A 21,700-nucleotide genomic window follows, 5' to 3' on the forward strand; every position below is an offset into this window, starting at 1 on the left:
TCATCCAATTTGCAAGGGGCAAACAAGCCATAGGGAAGATTGGTATGGCTGAAAGGACCGACCTAATCTTAGTAATTTTACTAGCCTTAGTTAGCCACTTATCTTTCCAACTCCCTATTCGTTTATCCACCTTCTCAATTGTGTCCATCCAAACTTTGTTGTATTTTGAGCCCTTTTCTAGGGAAATGCTCAAATATTTGCACAGAAAAAGCCCTTTTTAAAAACCCATAATCCTGCAGATCAGATTTTCCATATCCAGATTAGTATTCAAGAAGAAAATCTCAAATTTTTCTTTATTGACCTTCTGTCCTAAGGCATCCATATAGGACTATAAAATGTTTTTAAAACCCAAAGCCTCATGAATAGAGCTCTTGCCAGGTAAAATAGTATCATCTGCATACTGCTGGTAGGTTATATTAGGAAGATTTCTAGTTACAGTAATACCCGAGATCTTCTGATTCATATATGCATCTGAGACAGCTCTACCAAAGGCTTATGCCATGATGATGAAGAGGGAAGGAGGGTAAAAGCACAAATCTGTGTCACCTTTTATAAAGGAGAAGTGATATCAGAATTTAAAGTCTTCAACTTTAATGACATAAAAGTGGCATTTGTGCTTAGAATTTGAAGATGATGTATACTAATGAAATGTGTAAAATTAGATGAAGTTTATGTCTGTAATTTTTTTTAAAAAAATTGAGTGAAAATTTTATCTATTTTAAAAATTTTTTAGTCTATTTTTAAATGCTGAAAATATAGAGTTTTTTCGCCGTCAAACAAATATATGAAAATGTTCATATTTTGGTCTGATTTTGGAATATGTTAGAGTCAACATGTATACCTAGTGCACCAAAAAATAAAAATAAAAATTCAGCTAATATTTTTTAAGTTATAACTGGTCAAAGTCAAAGTTATCAGAAATTGATAGTTTTTTTCTCCCGTCAAACTTTTTCCATCAAATCTACATATTTTTTAAAACAAATTACATATTCTTGAAGAAGACTCTCTCCTCTAGTGCAGCATTAAAAAATAATAATTTTTTAACATCATTTACTATTTTTTTCTTATTTTTGAATAGACATCTTCCTGAATCTTAAAATACCTACTTGTACTATTTTCAAATTATAACATATTATCCATAATCAAAAAATTTAAAAAATTATACAATCATAATCTTGACTCCAAGACCTACAAAACTATATTTTTAGTTTTAAAAAAAACTTCAATTTAGTAAATCAAATTGGCCTTCAAAGTGAGAAGTTTGCAGAAGTTCTTATTTTTTCTTGTGTGGCTGCCACCTAGGATGCCACATAGGTAGTTCCGACCGTAACTGTTTCGGCCGAAAGGGTTTCGGCCGTAACCCCCTAGTGTAAAAAATGATCGTCAATCACTTTTTGGCTATTTTTATGATATTTTGAGTCATTTGACACATGGGGGTTATGGCCGAAACCGTTTTGGCCGAAAGTGTTTCGGCCGTAACTGTGCATGCCACGTTGACGGGGAAACTTGCCACATATGTATGGTCGAAACTTATTCGGCCATAACCATTACGGCCAAAACTATTTTGGCCGTAACCCCTCCAAATATCACAAATGGTGACATAGGTTTGTGCTTTCACCCAGGAGATAATGGGTCTCCTTGTCTAATGCCCCTGGAAATTTCGAAAAAACCTTCAAGCATCCCATTGATAAGAATAGAAATCTTAAGAGTAGTGATAAACTTGAAGATTAGATTAATCTATTGATGAGAGAAGTCGAACACTTCTAAGACCTTGCAGAGAAAATGTCAATCGACCATATCATAAGCCTTATGAATATCTAACTTCATAAACATACATGCAGCTTTGTCTTTAGATGTCGAGCGGATTGTTTCTTGGATCATGAGAATACCATCCAAAATAGATCTTCTCGGGACAAAACATGTTTGTTCTTCGAAGATCAATTTTGGCAAAAGACCCTTGAGCCTATTAGCCAGAATTTTAGAAAAAAAATTGTATATCATATTGCGTAAAGCGATAGGATGAAAGTCACCAGGGTGTTCTGGCCTGTTCTTCTTAGGAATCAGGGTAATAAAGGAGTAATTGATCTCAGCAACAAATAGCCTCCATTCCTTGACACTTCAATTTCTTTCCATAGGTCTTCCCCCAGAATATCCCAACACTTTTGGAGGAAAAACGCCTGAAAACCGTCAGGCCCTGGTGATTTGTCGGGATTCATATCGAAAACTGCGGTTTGTACCTCATCCAAAGTAATTGGTCTATTTAGATTTTTGTTATCTTCAAGCATGATCAGTTTAGGGATATATTTGAGCATTCTGGATTGAACCTTCCTATAAGATCCTTCATAATTATTTAATATACCTTTAAAGTGGGAGACTAAAGTATCCATTATTTCTTGAGGATTCTCTATGCACAAACCCAGGGGGTTAGTTATACTAGTGATTTTATTTAGAGATCTGTTATAAATGGTTGAATTGTGAAAAAAAATTGTGTTTCAGTCTCCCTCGTCCAACTATTTCTCCCTAAATTTCTACTTCCAAAATGTTTCCTCTTTGGAGAGGATGTCTTCCTATTTCGCAAGAAGTTCTTTTTCTAAAGAGTAACTCTCATTATTCATACCATACTTTATAATATCCTGATTCATTTTTTTTAACTTTTCTTCAATCTCCAACTTTCCTTTGAAAATATTATTAAAATGTTCTCTATTCCACCGCAAGACATTTTCCTTTAACAATTTTAGCTTAGAGGTAAAAATAAACATTTTAGATCCTTCAAAGCTCACTTGTGTCCACCACGTCCTAACTAGCTCAAGAAATTTGGGATCTTGAAACCACATTTTTCACATTTAAATAGATTTTTGATTGGTTTAGCAGGTTCAAAGAGCTCAACACACACAGGAAAGTGGTATGATCCTTTATAAGGCAAGATGGAGGACTGAAATTTTTTATTATAATCCGTAAGATTACCTACGATAAAAAATCTATCTAGCCTTTCCGTGATATAAGCATTATCCTTCCTTCTATTATTCCATGTAAAAGAGCCATTATTTAAAGGGATGTCTATTATGCTATGTTTATCAATCCATGCTTTAAATTCTAGAGATGAATGTGCTAGGTGTTGCATACCTCCTACTTTTTCATCCAAGCTTACAATGGTATTAAAGTCACCACCCATTATAATAGGACTATCTTTGTTATTAAGAAAAATCGAACTTAATTCATCCCAAACATCTTTTTTCCCTATGAAACTATTCAGACTATACACATTGATTAGAATGAATTTCAAGTCAGATTTTAGACTCTGCACACTGACACACATCCAATTATTGCTATGCACTAAGTAATGCAAATCTACTTTCTTAGAGTTCCAAATTATACCTAAGCCACCAGATGCACCTATTGCCTCTAGGAAGATTGACTCCCATATACCTAGCATCTTATTTAATTTAGTGCCTTCTAACTGGTTTAATTTTGTTTCTTGAATTAAGATTACCTCTGAATTAAAATTCTTTAAATATTGTTTAATTAACCTTTTTTTACTAGGGGCATTTAGGCCCCTAGCATTCCATGTGGTTATCCTCATGGTGCCTTGGGAAGGCACTTCCCCTTCCCAATATTAAGTAATTCGTCAATTTTTATCTATTCCCTGTAAATTCCATTAGCGTCTCTTAACTCCTTCAATGATTTCCTACCTCTTTTTCTTTTTGATTTTCCATAAATTGGAGAACTTAGTCCTTCCTAATTCATATGTAAACTGAGATCTTGCTAATAATCAATCAAGCTATGTGCTGAAGGATACATGATATCCCTTGTTTTTCCAAACTCCTCCTTTTCTAATTCACTGAAGACCTTACTTCCGATATCATCTTTATCCAAATCCCCATGGATAAGCTCTATCATATTGCCAATGCCTTTCCTGTGCATATCCTGATTTGCTCTTGAATTTGTCCCATAGTTCTCATACCGTTCCAGTAAATTATCCTCCATCTCAATCTTTAAAATGTCCCTTCTGAGATTCTCAGTTGTGTAATCTTTACCTCCTAATTTGATGATTCTTTGTATCAACTTCTCCTTCTGGGAGGCAATACTATTATTAATGTTGTCAACACTAAAAACTTGAATTAACTCCTCAACTAGCTGCTCTAAATCCTTGTCATCTGCTTTTGGCCCTTCCTCCTCTAAAGGGGAATTCAGTTCCTTGTTTAGAAAATTCTGGACAACATTAACAATAGAGCCTTCTATAGTTTTAGCCTTCTCCCACATATCTGACTGGTTAACCACTGGAGTAACTAGAGATATTATTGTTAAATAGTTAAATAGAGATATATATAATTATATAGTTTTATGAAATATAGTTATATATTTTAATAAAAAATTATCATTTATAAATTGTGTAGCGAAATTTTAGTTGTATATTATTGTTCAAATATAACTATAGTATATTATTCAACTCTTAATATATATTAAAATTCACAAATTATGTATCAAAATTTTGGCTGAAAATATAAAATATGGAGAACCTTCTAAGAAAATGGCTCCTTAATTTTTGTAATATAAAAAATCAAAGATAAATTACCTAAAACTAATTATTTGTGATTGCTGCATATTCATTGAGTTAATTGAGTTATCCATTGAAGTGAATGCAATAGTACATTGCTACAATAATATAATATAAGATTATGTTAATTTGTTCAAATTGTATATAGATTAAGATTCAATTTTGTTTAGCATAAGGTTTAGGGTTAGGTTTAAGGATTCATTTAGACTGTTTGTAGATTACTAAAAAGTTAAATTATTATTTACTAACATGATTAGAAATATAGAATTTTGAATTCCAATATTAGAGTTAGGGTTGGATTTTGGATTATAATTCTTCATAAATCTATTGTAGGCTTTAGATTATAAATTGACTATAATATTTGTTGTTTAATTTGTAATTTTTTTCAATTTACTAATTGATTTTGTGTAAACATTTTTTAATAAATTAATAGTAGATACTTTAGATAAATATTGTATTTTTTATAGGCATGTTAACCAAATATTTTACTACGAGAGTTAGTTAAGTTGAGTGAGAGAGAGAGAGAGAGGGGGGGGGGGGTTAATTCTCAACTATTCAAAACTACCTCCCTCTAGGTACTAAAACTTCTAGAAAGAAGTTTGGATTTGGATTCCTCTTTCTATGTACCAAAATCTTCTCTCTCCCCGTACTTTTCTCTCTCCACATACTAAAAGTCATTCTCTCACTACGTATTAAAACTTTTAGAAAGAAGTTGTAGTTATGCTTTCAACTTGGCCTAGAACACATACGCTAATCTTAATTAAAACTTTTGAGCCCAAACCCCAACTTTCCAATAATTAGAAGCTGAAAAATAAGGATGAAGGATATGGTTTCAAATTTGGTTTGGATGGAAGGTTTTGAGGACTTCATAATCAAGAATGTACGAAGCTTAAATCCAATTTAATAAAGGATGCTAAGTTTGTATACTTATGTATTCTTATAACTGCATATTTTAATGGATCGTGGTCATGGAATGGAAAGATTTTTGAGACCCTAATTGCAATCTGGCCATGAATGGTAGTACATAAGTGGGCTTCTACAGGAAAGAGATTTAAATTTCATACAAATGTTTTCAAACTTCAAAGAATGCAGATTAGAAAATGCAGCACAGTTGAACTTGCAGTTATATGTTTGACCAAATTCACAAGATGAAGCTTGAGAAAATGCTCATCGAATATTTGACAAATTCTCACCAAAGGATGCTCGAACAATATTGATATCAATGCAGTGAAAATGGGTTGTACTTATCAAAGCAAGCTTAGGTTAGGAGGCGGAGTCCCAATATTGCAATATCGCAAATAATGGTCCAAGCTTAGGAAATATGAAGAGCCTAAAAGCATCGACAGGGGCATTAATGCCAATAAAATGCAAATTCCGGAGGCTTCATAGAAGTTGTTTGATAGAATTCCCAAAGATAAAATTGCAATGCCATACGAATAGACGTGTACCAAAGTGGAATCTTCATACGAGCCCTACTGTTCAACAAAATGCCATATTCCTGCCATGAATCAGTAGAGAATAGGCTCGGCTAAGCTTGCGGTTACATGTTTCACAAAATGAGCACAGTCTGGCAAATCAGTGGATTTTGAATAAGAACTCATCAAGAATCCAACAAAGTCTGGCAAATCAAAGATATTCAGGCAATGTTGACTTAAAATGAAATAGGTACCATTGTAAAGCCGAGCTCGATGGAACGATTACAATACTTGAAGATTATGAGCATGTTTCAGGAAGATGAGGCTATAGATACAGAAAGAATGAAATCTGATCTGTCAACCTCCCGAGCTCACAGTAAAGTGTGTGGTCTACACATAAAAGGTCCATATAATGTTGTAATTCTCCAATGAATTTCTATGCAAGAGATGGTAAAACCCAAACTCCCTTAATATAGAAATGATCTTTGTTCAACCGACCAATTGAATGGGAATATAAACTGGCAACATGGTAATAACAAGGGTGTCACCTCCAGTTCAAGATTGTGCACGCTATAAAGGAGAACATTGTTAATGTTGGCAATGCAGTTCACGCAGTTATAAAGACGTGAAGTAATGATAGGTGTTCTTCAAAAGGAGATTCAAAAACCATAGACATGCATAGAGACCATTCGATGGAGTTCTCCTCATTCCAATTCGCAGCTATGAAAATTGATTCAACATTTTAAAAGATTTCAAGACAAAGCGCATCAATTATTTGACAGAATTCCTTCAAAGCGCACGAGAATTGTATGAAGAAACGAGCAACCTCAAGCATTAGGCAGTCAATACATATAGCCCAAGTGTGGATTCCACACGAACTCCAAATGCTTGAGAAGATGAGAAATGTCTCACACTCTCAGCCGTGACACCACGAGAAAGGAGGATGAGCCTTTGTTTGTAGCCGGTTATCTTGCTTCTCTTTGTATTGACCGCACGTGAACTATTTGTCAAACATCTCAATGAGAAGTGACTCTGAGATTGATACAGTGATATGGCATGAAAGACGATGGAATAAACATGGTCAACACTTGGCTTTCAAAGGCCACACCATTCTGCACCAGTATGCTGGAAAAGGAAACTCATGACACAACTTTCATGGAACTTTCTGTAACAACTACCCCTGCAAAACAAATGCCACATCAGCAATCTCCGTAATATGCGGAAAAATCAGCGAGAGTCAAAGTCTTTTGAAAATAGACCAGTCAACATTAGTCGATTAACTATCATTAACTTTAATTAAATTGATACATATACATATATGCACAAATTTAAAAGAAACTGCAAATTCATTACCAGATTACTAGTACTAGATACTAGATACCAGGTGGTATAACCATGACGACCAAGTTGAAAAGAGCTCCAGAACCTGTCTAAGAACATAAGGGCGAGAATATTGTACGAGTGTTTTACCACCCTACCACGAAGCTGTTAAGCTTCCCCGGAATCTTTCCTGACATGAAAGATACCCAGCCCGACAATGAGATAGTCTAAACAAGTAAAACTAAGAGAAATGTAATGGAATTGTGTAGTAACAAGGGTTTTATTCTAGCTATTATATGTAAAGACTGCCACAAAATCACATCTTTAGGCTAGTATCCATCTACCTTAGTAATGAATTTATCCTTAATTCCAAACCATCATAAATGCATGTGAAACATGTAGGATAAGCACCTTAATCAGTTTATAATGTGACATCCTCAACATGCCATTTAGCCCATCATATAAACACTTTACATTTTTATCAACCATCATGGAATTTAACACCATACTCAAAGGTTAACAGTAGTTAATTTTGTGGAAATCTCATAGCTCTAGTAGTTAACTTATAAATAAATGTGAGACCATGACATTTATCCAATGACTTAAACCTACACATCATAGATCATCTAATGTACATGATGCAATTATAGGTATTCAATGTTTAAGACAGATAGATACTTCAACTTCAAGTAATTTTAAGGACATTACTTCCTATTGACAATCATACAAACATCTCTCTCATAAACAAAGAACCATGAAATTCTCATAACTAATTGACTCAATAGAATAGTATTCCATAATTAGAGTTTGCTTGCACATAGTTTTGATTTATTCCATAACTCTTGAATACAATATAAAAATGTTAAATAGAACTCTTCTTGCAATGTCCTAATTAGTTTTATCGAGTTGGTAATGCTTAATTATCAAAACAAATTATCTATTAACTTTCTGTTCAAAATTTATATCGAAACAACTTAACATAGCAACCATGAAATGTATTACAATATTCTCTAATAGCATTTCCTTTATAACTAAGCACAAACAACCGTCTAACAGTGGTTCTCTTATAAATATAGTGACAATATTTCTGTGAAAACATCAAACAACAAATTAAGGTGGGTATGGGTGTCCATACTCAACCCTAATTCCTAATGATGTAGGTAATTTGACTAACTGTGAACATTCTCATGCATTTGTCCTAACTTTAACAACTTAATACGATTAGAACAGTTCCAAAACAGGTTGTTCAATTATGTATCACTTGCTTGTCTATCATTCCTATGAACCTATACAAAGGACTCTGGTACTCTATTTCAAATATTGTATTGTGGTGATCTAAGTACAAATTTACTATCTAATTCATAACCGTTCCACACTGTTGAGAATTATAATAAAAGGTCAAATTAATCTTGTTATAAATAATCCCATATGACAACATGGTATCTCATCTATCCGACGGTTTCAAGACACTTGACATGCTACTCCCATATTGATCGTGGACAACATAAATCAACATAGACAATCAATGCAAGAAATGAAAAAGGACCCCAATACAAAATGGTGCCAAGACCCCTTAAAGACAAGGGCGTCTTTGCTAACCAATCTAATAAAGATTTAGAAAAAAAATAATTGACACAGCTTCAAAGAAACTGTCGCGTTTCCAACAAAGGCACCTATCAAAGATCATAATCTAATCCCCTCTTGTATATCATTTGACATCATCGACCATAGTAAGCATTTCACATACAACGGCTATGGAAAAACAGTTCACATACAAGAACAGTAACAAATCAACAAGCAACCACAGCACTTGCATATTTACACCTACAAATTAAAAAGTCAAACAAGTACTTAATGATTTTTGTTAATGAGAAGGGAACCTGCGGATTGATACTGGCTTATTTGCCTTGATGAGCTCCCATCGGCCTCCCATCTTTTTTTGTGTGGTATTCCCGTCAGAGGTAGACAACCGCTTCGAGACTAGCTGCAGAAATGATCTCATCCTCAGAGGCTCACCATGCCATACGTAGAGCAACAGCAGCACCACAAATATCAGAAACAAAGTCCTCGCAGACGTTACCAGCGAAGTAAAATCCATTCCTTTGCAGTCAGGGCAATGGATTTCACAGCTTGGCTAGCTGATTTGTGCCTATTCTTGCTTGGGTTTGAAGTAAACAATGAAGATGAAGATGTCAAATGGTGGCACAACTTCCTCAAGGCGTTCGTCATTGTCAAGCGATTGAAGAAGGACAAGGTAAAGAAAAATGAGAAATGAGAGATCTGAGAGTGAGAAGATACAAAGAGTCTGTAGAGAGCAGACAGAAAAAGCCGAGAATCATCCCACCAGAGGGTGTAGAAAAAGACGTAAAAAGGAGGATAGAGGCATCTCGTTCCAATAACTGTCCTCCCCATTCTTTGTTAGCGCAACTGTATTTGCATGCCCACCCGAGATGACCTCTCCAAAACTAAATGATAACTGATCCAATCCACCATCTTTAAAATTAACGATAACCAATTCTAATAATTAATTATAATTATAAAATTGTTTCATTTTTGTCATACACGTGGAAATGTGATGCCGATTTATTCGTTAGAGATGGAAATGGGTTATGACACTTTCAAATCCTCAAGTAGTGAAATGATAAGCAAATGAATATAGATGGAGCTGAATAGTATTGATAAAGTTTTAAGAACCTCTTGTGAATGCAATAGGCAGGTGTGAAGTTCTATCTAATATGCACAATTTGATGGATAATTTGGCTATCAAAGTTACTCATGAATAGAGGAAAGAAGCCACACCCATTTTGAAGGCATGACTATCTCACATACATTTAACTATTCAAATAGTGAAGTGACAACAAACGAAGATGAGGCAGATGAAGATGGAAGGCTAAGTCAGCAAGACTAATCACATGCTTATCAGTAAATTGCATTTTTGGTTTTTGGTTTTGTGGAAGTAACATTGTCACTTATAGGTTAAAATTTTAACTTTCACTTTGTAAAAGTTAAGTTAGTTGCAAACCATCTTCGCGGTAGTCCAAACTATAACTTTCTAAATGGTTACAAATCCGAAAAGTATCATAACTATAAGTGCTATCTTAATTAAATCGATAGATCTTTTCCACTGTATATTAACTTTGTAAAAAAATTAAATTTCTCAATTTTTATTTATTAAACAATGGAAACTTCTCACAAAGTTTCTAATTTTTTAAATATGAAATAATTTTATGCTAAATGAAAAATAAAATTAAATAAAAAATAATGAAGGTTTTATATGGTCAAAATTTTTATTTTGAAATTAAATGTTGATATATTTAATTTAAAATAAATAAATAAATAATATATATATTATAAAGCTAGACTAAATTTTATATATATATAAAATTTAGTCTAATTTTACAATTCAAATAATTTACATGTAAAAAAGAAAATATAGGTTAGAAGTGCTTTTATTTATAGATTAATTTTTTTCTCTATTTTCTACTAATGTTGCTAGTAAACAGATTTGTCATCGTGATAGTTACTTTTGAAACAAACCCTGTTTGCCCTATCAACAGTGACAACTATGCCATGCCAACAGTTGGAGAGATTGAAATTGATCATTACCAGATTACAATCTTGCAATGTCCCTCTTAAACATAGAGGAAGATTGTAATCTGGTAATGATCAATTTCAATCTCTCCAACTGTTGGCATGGCATAGTTGTCACTGTTGATAGGGCAAACAGGTTTTGTTTCAAAAGTAACTATCACAATGACAAATCTGTTTACTAGCAAGACATTAGTAGAAAATAGAGAGAAAAATTAATCTATAAATAAAAGCACTTCTAACCTATATTTTCTTTTTTACATGTAAATTATTTGAATTGTAAAATTAGACTAAATTTTATATATATATATAATTTAGTCTAGCTTTATAATATATATATTATTTATTTATTTATTTTAAATTAAATATATCAACATTTAATTTCAAAATAAAAATTTTGACTGTATAAAACCTTCATTATTTTTTATTTAATTTTATTTTTCATTTAACATAAAATTATCTCATATTTAAAAAATTAGAAATTCTGTGAGAAGTTTCCATTGTTTAATAAATAAAAATTGAGAAATTTAATTTTTTTACAAAGTTAATATACAGTGGAAAAGATCTATCGACTTAACTTATAGTTATGATTATTTTAAAGAATTACTACATATTTATTACCGTTAAAGTATTACCTTCTAAATAGATTTCCTCTTCTTAATAAATGACCTAACCCCATAACAAAAAAGTTCCAATCTGCCTGAACTCTGTATTTTTTCTACCTGGGTCATTACACATCCGTCTAAAAAAAATAAGGACCACTTTTTGTAAAACACGAATAACACCGCCAAATGCTGCACATACGATTTACCATTCACAGGTCTTTGGCCAGTAGTGCTGCTATGATTGCATGGAAATTACTTGTCTATAGTGTAGTTGAAATCATTCACACATGTTAACTTTTGGAGTGTAAAATTCATTAAGGATTTCACTTCGCTGTATGCTTGCTCCTCAATCAGACTATGTTCAGCGGTGTATGAAAGAACTTAGTTTTATAGAGCCTGTGCATAAGAACTTTCTTGTAATTACATTACATATTAATAACCTGGCCTCTGAGATATTAAAAAGAAAGCATATCCATAAAAATCCAATGGTGTCGTCAAAAGAGTTCTGCAAAATTTTGTATTTGAGTGAAAAAAATATTTCCCAGGGTGAAATGCAGATTTTGTTAAAAAGTGCAATAACCAGTTAATTGAACTTCGCCGCTGATTCCGATAATTTACATTGAATCCTCAATCTCTTAAATTTCCAGTTCATAGTCCGGTTCTCAATTTTTATTAAAATTCCTCGTTTGGTAACATTGATGCCAAGCCCGGTATGTTCTTTGAGGAAAAAAACATTACCCGAGCATATTTACAGCGAGGAGACTTGTAAACTCAGACTTTTAGTGTAAATCTTAAGTGCATTGAAAAAACCCTAGGCCAAACTTCGTACAGGGATACAATCTGAAGTTTACTGAACTCTATGCATCGTATCCACAAACAGCTCCGCATTGGACCACTTCAGGCACTTCAACAAAATAACTACAGTAGTTCCAACATCCAGATTCCTACTTTATGTCAGTGAATACATAGGCTTAGATATGAGAAGCAACTGTAGATAAACCCAAAAGGACTAATTCCAGTAATTATCAGTAATTAAAACGCATTGCTGAGATAAGTTAGTGTACATAGAAGAACTATACATTGGAGTATCAAAATCGTGATCCTATTGTGCACAGCAAAAACAGAGGAATCACTAATCCCAATCAAAAACCGACAATCTCCAATAGATGGGTCTGCAGTTGTGATCATTCCAAGCCCATCAAAATAACAGCTGTCACCTGATTGATTGTGTAATTGATAGTAGCTGTTAAATGCATATGAAATATTTGCCGGTGCCCCAATTTTATTGCATGAACCTCCAGAAGAAAGTGCCGTGCAATCTGCAGTCGAGCAAGCCAGTTGAACATGGCTCGAAACATTGGTGAGATCTAGATTGTCATTTACAACACACCACTTCGAAGAGAAATACTCAACATTTTCTGCACTCGCCAGATCCTTTGATGATCCTTGTCCCAAATCAACCTCATATTTGACCTGACCATCAAAAGTGAATACGCCCCAGTGCCTTTCAAAATCTCCCGCTGCAATGCTCTTTTGGTCCTCATCGAGCAGACTATAGATATATGTTTCTACAGGGGGGTTTCCTGGTCTAAGTGGAGTGCCCTTGTTACTCTTGATATAATTTATCAGCCCTTTGTTGAATCTCTTTGCATTGCTAATAGTTGCATTGGTTGCTCCCTCAGTCGGCCATCCAATCCCCCCAATGATGATTGGCATTTGGCCAAAGCCCATCTGTTTCAAGGCTGTCTCGAGTGAATCAAGGATTCTTTCAAAGTCATTGTTGTAAACTTTCCGCCCATCCATAAATGGATGAGTGCTGTTTTCAAAAAAGGGATGGAGGGATGAAGAATTCCTACTCTGAAGAACATCTAAGAAGGGATAAATATTGACCAGAAAGGGAGAGCCATTGGTACTGAGGAACGAAACAAGCTGATGCATGGTCTTGTTCAAATCAGGCCTGAAGATTCCTTTTGATGGCACCTTAGACTGGTAGGCATCAGCATTGCAGGGAACAACGACTTTGACTTGATTTGCGAGATTTGCCTTTTCCAAGGCTTGTTGTATGTTGAGCACTGCAGGAAGAACAAGTGCCTGAAATTGTCCTCTGTAACTGGCAAGAAAAGGTTCATTTCCCGCAGCAATGTACCTGTATCAGAAACAGTCTAATTTTTTCAATAATATAAACAGTGGGATATCAACATCATCAGATTTCCACAATCCATTTCTGGATTCGATTGTGTATGTTTTTTTATCATTAACATTTCAGATCACACTCTGATCCATCATCAGAATGAGAGAGAAGAATATGAACAAAAAGAAATATGATAACGGATCACAGAGTGTGATCCAAAACATTAATAATAATAAAACATATAAAGTCGAATCCAGAAACCAATTTATATAGCAGAATATCATTCAAAGAAAACTGACTTGGCTCAAAGATTTCTAGTTAACAAATTGCACAGGGTTTTCATTTAGGTGCTCCCCATTTGCCAGAAATCAAGGCATCACATTTCGATGGTAGACCATAAACATTTATTCTATGGTCCAATGCCCTTAAAAATGCAGCATGTGTTTTTCCTATAGAGGAAGCAACAAAAAAAAATTTGGAAAAATCGTCTTCTTTTAAACTCAAAGCAAATAGCAACTGTACCCGCACACACTAACATGGAAGGAATGCCCTTATTGCAACTTCGCATTTTGCAAACTGCTCAAGTCATGTTAGGAACCACACAACCTCAAACCATTAAACTGTGATTGTGATATTCATACTTTGTTACCATTCAGTATGCCTTTTCTGAGTGGAGGAAGTGCCAATTTGAGCCCAACATGATGGGATCGATAAGTTATCTTCACAAATAGTTCAAATGATATGTTTATACTAGATTAGTCAGATACGCCTCTACCCCTCTCTGAATATGTGGATAAATCTTTTGAAACTTAATTGTAAAAAAATTCATTTATGGAAAAAAAAATGTATAAACAAAACCTACACCAAATGAGGAAGTCAAATGAAATATTTTTCTATTTCAGAGATCTTTTTATTAAAAGTTCTAATAAAATTCTGAAAAATAGCATGTGGTACTAAGCTCTATGTGGTCTCAATGGCCTCAATTTGAGCTAATGCATTTCTTTGGCATCCCTGGCATCCCTGATGGGGCCATTGAGGGAGAGTTAGGGCATCCCGTGCCTGCTTAAAAAGTTCAATTCGCTCAATATCCCTGAAACTGCCAATCATCTCCCACACTTAGAAACATAAAAAAGCAACCCTTTTAACAAAAAGTTTTTTTTCGGAACAATGGATCACAAACCCTAACCATAAAAGTCTAATCAGCCCACTCAAAAAACCTATAAAAGACATCCTAGTAATATAGTTAGCTAAGATTTGAAGGAAGGAAGATTTCACTAAAAATGGTTTGGACGCGGAATTAGAGGAACTTAAAATATTGTGATAGAATTATAAAAATTGATGTGCACTATGATGGTCTATGCAGTCTTGAAGGCCTTGGTATGGACTGGGTGGCAAGGACTCCGACTCAACTACGTCCTACACCATGATAGGGAATGCACTAAGAGTGACGCCCATTGGCCCTAGTGGAAGCTTCACCCACAAATCACTACCAATTAACAAGGCCACATAACCCCGGAGGTCAAGCTCTTGGTCATCCCCTCATTCCTAATACTCTATGGAACCATGCTTCAAACATATGATTTCCGCTTCTTATTAACAATAGTAAGCTGATAGCTTCCCCTGATCTTGATGCCACTGCATATATGGTTAATCTGACCTTTGTCATCTTGTTATCAGCAGTGCTAACATTCTCTTTATCAGACCCATCTCTTCATGGTAAAAATGTAAAACCTGATAATAGTAGGGAGAAGGCTGAGGAGAATTCACTACTGTTTTTTTTGGAGAGCAGAGATTCAAGGCATCGTAACCCCTGCTAAAGTCAATAAATTCGTAGCAAAGAATTTCATGCAACCTTTGTTGATTTTGCTGATTGAGATGCAAAGCACAACGACCAGACTTGCAACAGATATGGGAAATAATATCAAACAACTAACAAGCGATTTCCCTTCATGATTGAGACTCGAGAGGGTCATTTCCCTTTTTATGGTGGGTAATTTTTCAGTTTTGATGGAATTGAAGTAAAAGTAATCATCATGCAGAATAAAAACAATAAAAGCACTCCAGGAAACTCAAAACAATAATAAGTGAAAAATGAAGGCCTTCTTTCTCAAATTAACAGCAGAATTCATTTTGACAACTCAATGGTAAAAAAATGGAAAAAAACCTGTGAAGGCTCAAGTCCATCATTCAGCGTAGACTACACCTTAATGACATAAACTTGGAGTTAGAACATTCAAAATCCTAATTGGCAAGGAGGATAAAATAATTGCGCTACAAAAGACCAAAGGCCGGTGTTGGTACTGGCCCACTGGGCCTGCATATTCACATTTAACTTTTTAAATAACCAAAGCTTAAGTCAAGCTCTGATAATTCAGATATATGCACCATTCATAATAGCCCGTCGCTGTAAAACTCACATTCACATACACATACAATCTCACGTGTAGTAATACAGACCTTTGAAGAGATTACATACTTTCAATAACCATTAAGGCCACGCACAAGAAGGAAATAGCATTGCAGGCTCTTTCAAGGGTAAGGAGAACATTATTCAGGTAGTTGATTAACCACGTTTCAACTGTTTAAAATCCTTTCAACCACTTTCCGACTCCCTTGCTTTGAAACATCCTGACACTTTCCATTGCATAAACTATTAATAATTATGATTTTATTAGATTAGTTCAATAATGAACCAACAATACAAACAGGTGCTCATTGATCTGCTTTGCAATGTTCATGCCATAATCATGAACTTAGACCCACAAGCTTAAACTGTTACAGAATAACTGAGGTTAAGGACAGGTTCCTTTTAAGTTATAGGATTAGATAAAACCTAAGTAATGTGCATATGAATGTCAAAATACTTAGAAGAAACACGGGAGAAAAAAGCAGGGGACGAAGATAGCTGCCAAAACTGATATGTATAGACAATATACATTCATAAAGATGGGAAAGGGCGCTTATAGGATAAGGCCAAGGACGTTCAGCTTGCCCAAGAGCTAGGTATGCGAATGAAAATCTCAATGCACTTTGCGTTGGAAAAAGACCCAGTGAAAAATCACAGTACGGAAAGGGAGAAATGTACAGAGTATGATGGGTGTGATATTTACATGACGGGGTTATTACTGGCAGAGGAATTGTAGGAATCTATTTGGTACACAAAAGTATACTAAATTTATATTCTTACAGCTTGGGCCATTTTTTGATATGGCCCTTTTCATCTAAATAGGCTACTAAAACCAAACTGTCATGAAACAATCTCAGAATCTCCGACAAATAATTTGGACTCTACCGGTCATATAACAAGACAAGCTGATACCCCAACCTGTACAGTGGGACACTTCAAAGAACAAGAAAATAAAAACCTAAAACGCCTGTGAACTTGACCGCCAACTAGTTCCTATAGCTATTCAAATATCAAATAAAAACTACAAACTAAAGGCATAAAAACTGAGAAGAAACTAATGGTAATGAGCATACCTGATGTCAACACCACCCTTGAAGGCATATCTGGTGACATTATCATGAACCCAACTCTTTGCAGCCGCTCGGGACTTGCTCAATGTTTTCAGCATCTCATTTGGAATACCTAACATGACATTTATGTGGGTTCCAGTGAGAGCTTGTAAAACAAGGGGATCCGCATCAAATAGCTTCACTTTACTAATATTGTTGGCCTGAAGAACATTGACAACAATGGAAGGTGACAGTCTGTGAGATGACTGTGTGCCCCAGTTTATCCCCAGGCCTAAGCCCCCTGCTCTCACTGAGGTCACCATTAGATGGAGGGATACCCAAATGAAGAATAACAAGCATTTCAGCAAACATTCAGCTGATGCCATCTTTTAGTCCAGTGAATTTGGAGGCAATATGCTTGCATTAATTAGCAAAGAAGCTGCCCATAATTATGCGCAATTTGGAGTTTGAGATTAGCAGTGTGTGTTCTTTATTAAATGGCGTTCGGTCAATAAATAAGTGATAAATGGAAGGGTAGTTTTGTTGTGAAGGAATTTAAAGAGAACGAGTGATCATTGTATGGCACTGACGACAGGGAGATTCTGACGGGGGTATTATTTGCACGGAGGTCACGAGCTGGGCTGTAGCAAAAGCAACATTTTTTCAATTTTCAAATGGGAACGAGAGTTTTGCAACAGTGAAAGTTTTTTCGGTATTCGAAAACTTTCATTTGGATTAGAACTTTCAAAGATGGATTACGTTGAAAGTAGGGTTCTCTAATATGTTCTGGCCCACCTTCTATAAACCTTTATTCGCTTTAAAAAATAAAATAAATAACAGATAAATTCTTATCTAAAATTTTATATAAATAATTTTATTTTTAGTTTTTGTTGGCATAAATGTTTTAGAAGTTCGAGAAGGTCAAAAGTTTGTTTTTTTTTTTTTTTTTTTTTTTTTGATGAAGTCCTTTTCTATTAATAAATAATATACTAAATTACAATTCACAAAAAAGGGTTGGGGGATACAAGATCACCCCGCTGTAGAATTTGAGCAAAACGCATAAAAAAACCATGAAGCCCAAGAAAACCTACAGGCAAAAAACTTGTCACGGAGAAGAAAAAGACAAGAAGAGGCAAGAGTTTGATCTGAAAACAGAAAAATTGTATTTAGACGAAGAAAAAATTATTCAACGGATTCTTGATAAAAAATACAAAGAGATCAATCCTTATAAAAGGAAATTGAAACCTGAAAAGGGTAACGTAAAGCCTAAAAAAGCTAGGGTTGCACATTATAATTAATAAAATATTAATTATATGCACCTACGAGATAGCTTAAGCAAACTAGAGTAATAGGCAACTTATTTAATTAAATCAAAGTGATTTAATTAATAAGTGAAAACAACTAATTACTCTAACACCCGTGAGAGTTCACACGACCTTAGTTGGAATCATTAACTATTCATCAAAAAAACTTATAAGAAACATCCTCAGGCTGCCAAAGCAGTGTTAGTCGAGGGTGGTGGTTCCTCTTGATCGTGGAATCCTCAGTCATCCCTAGGATTGGTAGGCGAACTGGGAACAATCTAGCCATCAACAACATCGTCGAGGGCCTGAGCTTCATCCTTGTTACCAATCCGCAGGGGCGAGATGGCAAGATCTAGGCGAACGGGCCATTTACCAGGTACAATATGTCGAGCACCAGTTGGGGGAGCACTGAGCCCAAAGACCACCATATGCCACCTCGAGGTGAAGAAATCGAATGTCAACCCCAACCTCCACCGCCACCATTGGGAGAGTGATGACGGGAAGCCTGTGAGTGAGGCATGTGCGAGCAACGACCTGAAGAGCTGTGTGCCCGACGACAGCCCTTGGGCAGAGTAACGTCAGTAGAGTCATCAAGTGGAACTCTAGCAATCATATAGGGAGCATTATCCCAGTGGTTAAGTAGCTCCTAGAGGTGGGCCACCTCCAGAGCCACCTTGTTGACTTGTACCTGAATCTGCATCATTACATTATTACAAATGCAAACTTTAGTGTACACAACGACATTTATGTTGAGAAAATTGTGAGTGAAAATGACAACATCCCTATCTTTCCATAAAGTAAACAAAATCTTCATCTTGAAGGTATGCTAGATTTGGGTAAACTTCTTGGGAAACCTAGGGGAATCACCCAAAACAACCATATGCCAAGAAAACGGTTCTGGTTGAAAGGGTTGAAAAATCATGAATCCAATGCCAATACTACTGAGGACATATACAAAACCAAAAGAGATGCAAAAATGTCTATGGTTGCCCGTAGAAAGGGCACCAAGGATTTGGAACCCCAATATGTTTGAGCCGAGGCCCAAGGGGAAGACCTTGAAATACTAGAAACCAAGCAAAGTGGGCAATCTTGGGTTCTGTAATGGCATTCCAAATAGTGTCAAAACACTTTCTCCACTGAGAGAGAGAAGACTGTAAATGTCAGCATTGGTTGAGAGTATCCACCATTGGCAAATGGGGAGAAAGCCAACGATATCCCAAGTTCGGCTTATAGCTGGTGAAGGGAGTAGCCAGATACCATTTCTAGTCAGTCCACCAAGGATGAATAGACTGATTTCCCACCTTATGAAGTAGATGATCTGGAATTGTAGCAACCAACAGATCAAAAGTCTGTTGCTCTAAATGGGCAAGGCAAAATTGAACTTGTATATCTTCCCATGATATGAGGCTCATAATGACCCTAGAAAAAAGATCCCTAGGGGTCTTGATGCCACGTTTAAAAAAATACAGAGCACAAGCACCTTGAGTCTTGGCCAAAGGGATACCCTGGGTGGCAAAAAGAAGAGATCACCATATGTTCTATTGATTCAAAGAGAGTTCATCTCAGAACCCATCACCAAACCAGCAAAGCCAAGGCTTAACATCTTCCCAAGCTTTCTAGATGCTCTTGATAACAAAAGAGTCATGTATGTGAATAGGTTCCCGCATGATAAGAAGGGTTTGAAAGCCAATCCCCTTCCATGCAGGTCTGTTGGCAGGGAATGCCAAAAGAGATGCAATGCCAAACCAGAACTTTCTAGGCTTCATCTCCAGTTATGGCACGAATGATCCATTTGGCACAAAGAGCAAGCCCTTACTTTCAAGTGGAAAGAAGGCCAAGGCCTCCAAACTCTTTGGGAAGACAATAATAGTCCCAAGCCACTTTGTGAAAGCCATGATGGTCAAAGCCAGAAGCCCAAAGAAAGTCATGAAGTAATCTCTCTAATTTCAGATAAGAGGCTTTAGAGGGGGCCCAACAGGAGGAATAATAAACATGAGCAGCTACCAGAACCTTTGAGAAAATTTGGAATTTTCCCACAAGAGAAAGGGGTTTAGTAAGCCATTAGTCAAGCTTCTTTTCAATCTTGATAAGCACAACATTCCACAAATCAATTGGCGAGGCTTGAAAGGCAAAAGGAATGCCCAAAAATCAAAAGATCTCCCTATGAGTGACCCATTTCCATTAGAACTAGTCAAGCCATGGTAGCGCTGGAAGAAAAGATTGCCGATAGCAGAGCATTTTGTGCCATTGAATAGCGGAACCAGAAGCTTGACAAAAGGTATCCAAATATTGCAAAGCATTAGTGATGTTTTCCTTGTCCTCCAAAAGAGTGGGAAAGGAATCATCAACAAAGTGGTCATTGACCAACTAGGAGGAGGAATCTGGTAAGGAAATGCCATGCACCAAACTAGAAGAAATGGAGTGGGCTAGCAAGTATACAAAACCTTCAACCATGAGAACATATAAGGCCAAAGCCAAAGGGAAACCTTGTCAGATGGAACAAAAGAGCCCAAAGGCTTCATATTGAGAGCTATTGATAGTAATGCAAGCATTAGCATCTCCAAAAAGCACTTCCATAGCTTGAAGAAAATTGGGGCCGAAACCAAGAGCTTGAAGCATAGCCCAAATGAAAGCCCATTCGATCCTATCATAAGCTTTAGCAAAGTCAATTTTCAAAAACACAGACAGCTGATTGGACTTGCAAGCCCACTCCATGCCCTCCCAAACAACAATTATGTTGTCAAGAATATACATGAACTTAATAAAGCCAGTTTGCTCTGGCCTCACAATTAAGGGCAAGAGATGGCGGATTTTGAGAGAAATTTCCTTGGTAATAATCTTATAAGACACATTAAGCAAGGTAATCGGTTGCTAATTACAAATATCTTTGAGATCTCCAACTTTAGGTATGAATTTGATGTTTCCTTTATTAATAATAGCTCCTAGACTCTTTGAATGATAAGCTTCAAGATAGACTTTGTGCAGGTTTGGACCAATAGCCTCCCAAAGATGTTTGTAGAATTCACAGGGGAACCTGTCACACCCAGGGGACTTGTCATCAACCATAGAAAAAACTGCCTCCTTGAGGTCTTGGATGGTGAGAATTTACTCACAAAAGGCTCATTGCTCGACTGCTAGGCAGTTTGGAGTAATAGTAATACACTTTCTGAGGGCTTCCTCTCGAGCAACCAAATTTCCTTGCGAAGCAAATATATTTTCATAGTGGTACACAAAAGCTTGCAAGATTTCAAGGAGACTGGAAAGAACAGAATTGCCTTGTTTAATATTTTTAATCCCAAAATTGGTGTGACGGGCTCTAAGAGCCT

General features: G+C 35.7%; 1 protein-coding gene across 1 annotated transcript; it reads right to left on the bottom strand.

Annotated features, from left to right (window-relative positions):
* Positions 1–12,123: 12,123 nt before the first annotated feature.
* Positions 12,124–17,586, bottom strand: LOC149549503 (glucan endo-1,3-beta-glucosidase 9-like). The gene is made up of 2 exons (XM_089792880.1): positions 17,095–17,586; positions 12,124–13,629 (listed from the first exon to the last, which is right to left on the bottom strand). The coding sequence occupies exons 1-2, from the start codon at positions 17,454–17,456 to the stop codon at positions 12,516–12,518; spliced, it is 1,476 nt and encodes a 491-aa protein (XP_089649006.1). The 5' UTR covers positions 17,457–17,586; the 3' UTR covers positions 12,124–12,515.
* Positions 17,587–21,700: the final 4,114 nt, after the last annotated feature.

The sequence above is a fragment of the Cupressus sempervirens genome, chromosome 7, assembly GCF_028749045.1.
Source record: "Cupressus sempervirens isolate cs-2001-9-10 chromosome 7, ASM2874904v1, whole genome shotgun sequence".
Taxonomy (NCBI): Eukaryota; Viridiplantae; Streptophyta; class Pinopsida; order Cupressales; family Cupressaceae; genus Cupressus; species Cupressus sempervirens.

Excerpts from the sequence above, each read along its gene's own strand:
- LOC149549503 (XM_089792880.1), bottom strand. The coding sequence starts at position 17,456 with ATGGCATCAGCTGAATGTTTGCTGAAATGCTTGTTATTCTTCATTTGG. Across the intron at positions 13,630-17,094 it reads AAGGGTGGTGTTGACATCAG|GTACATTGCTGCGGGAAATG; the intron begins GTATGCTCATTA and ends TTTCTGATACAG.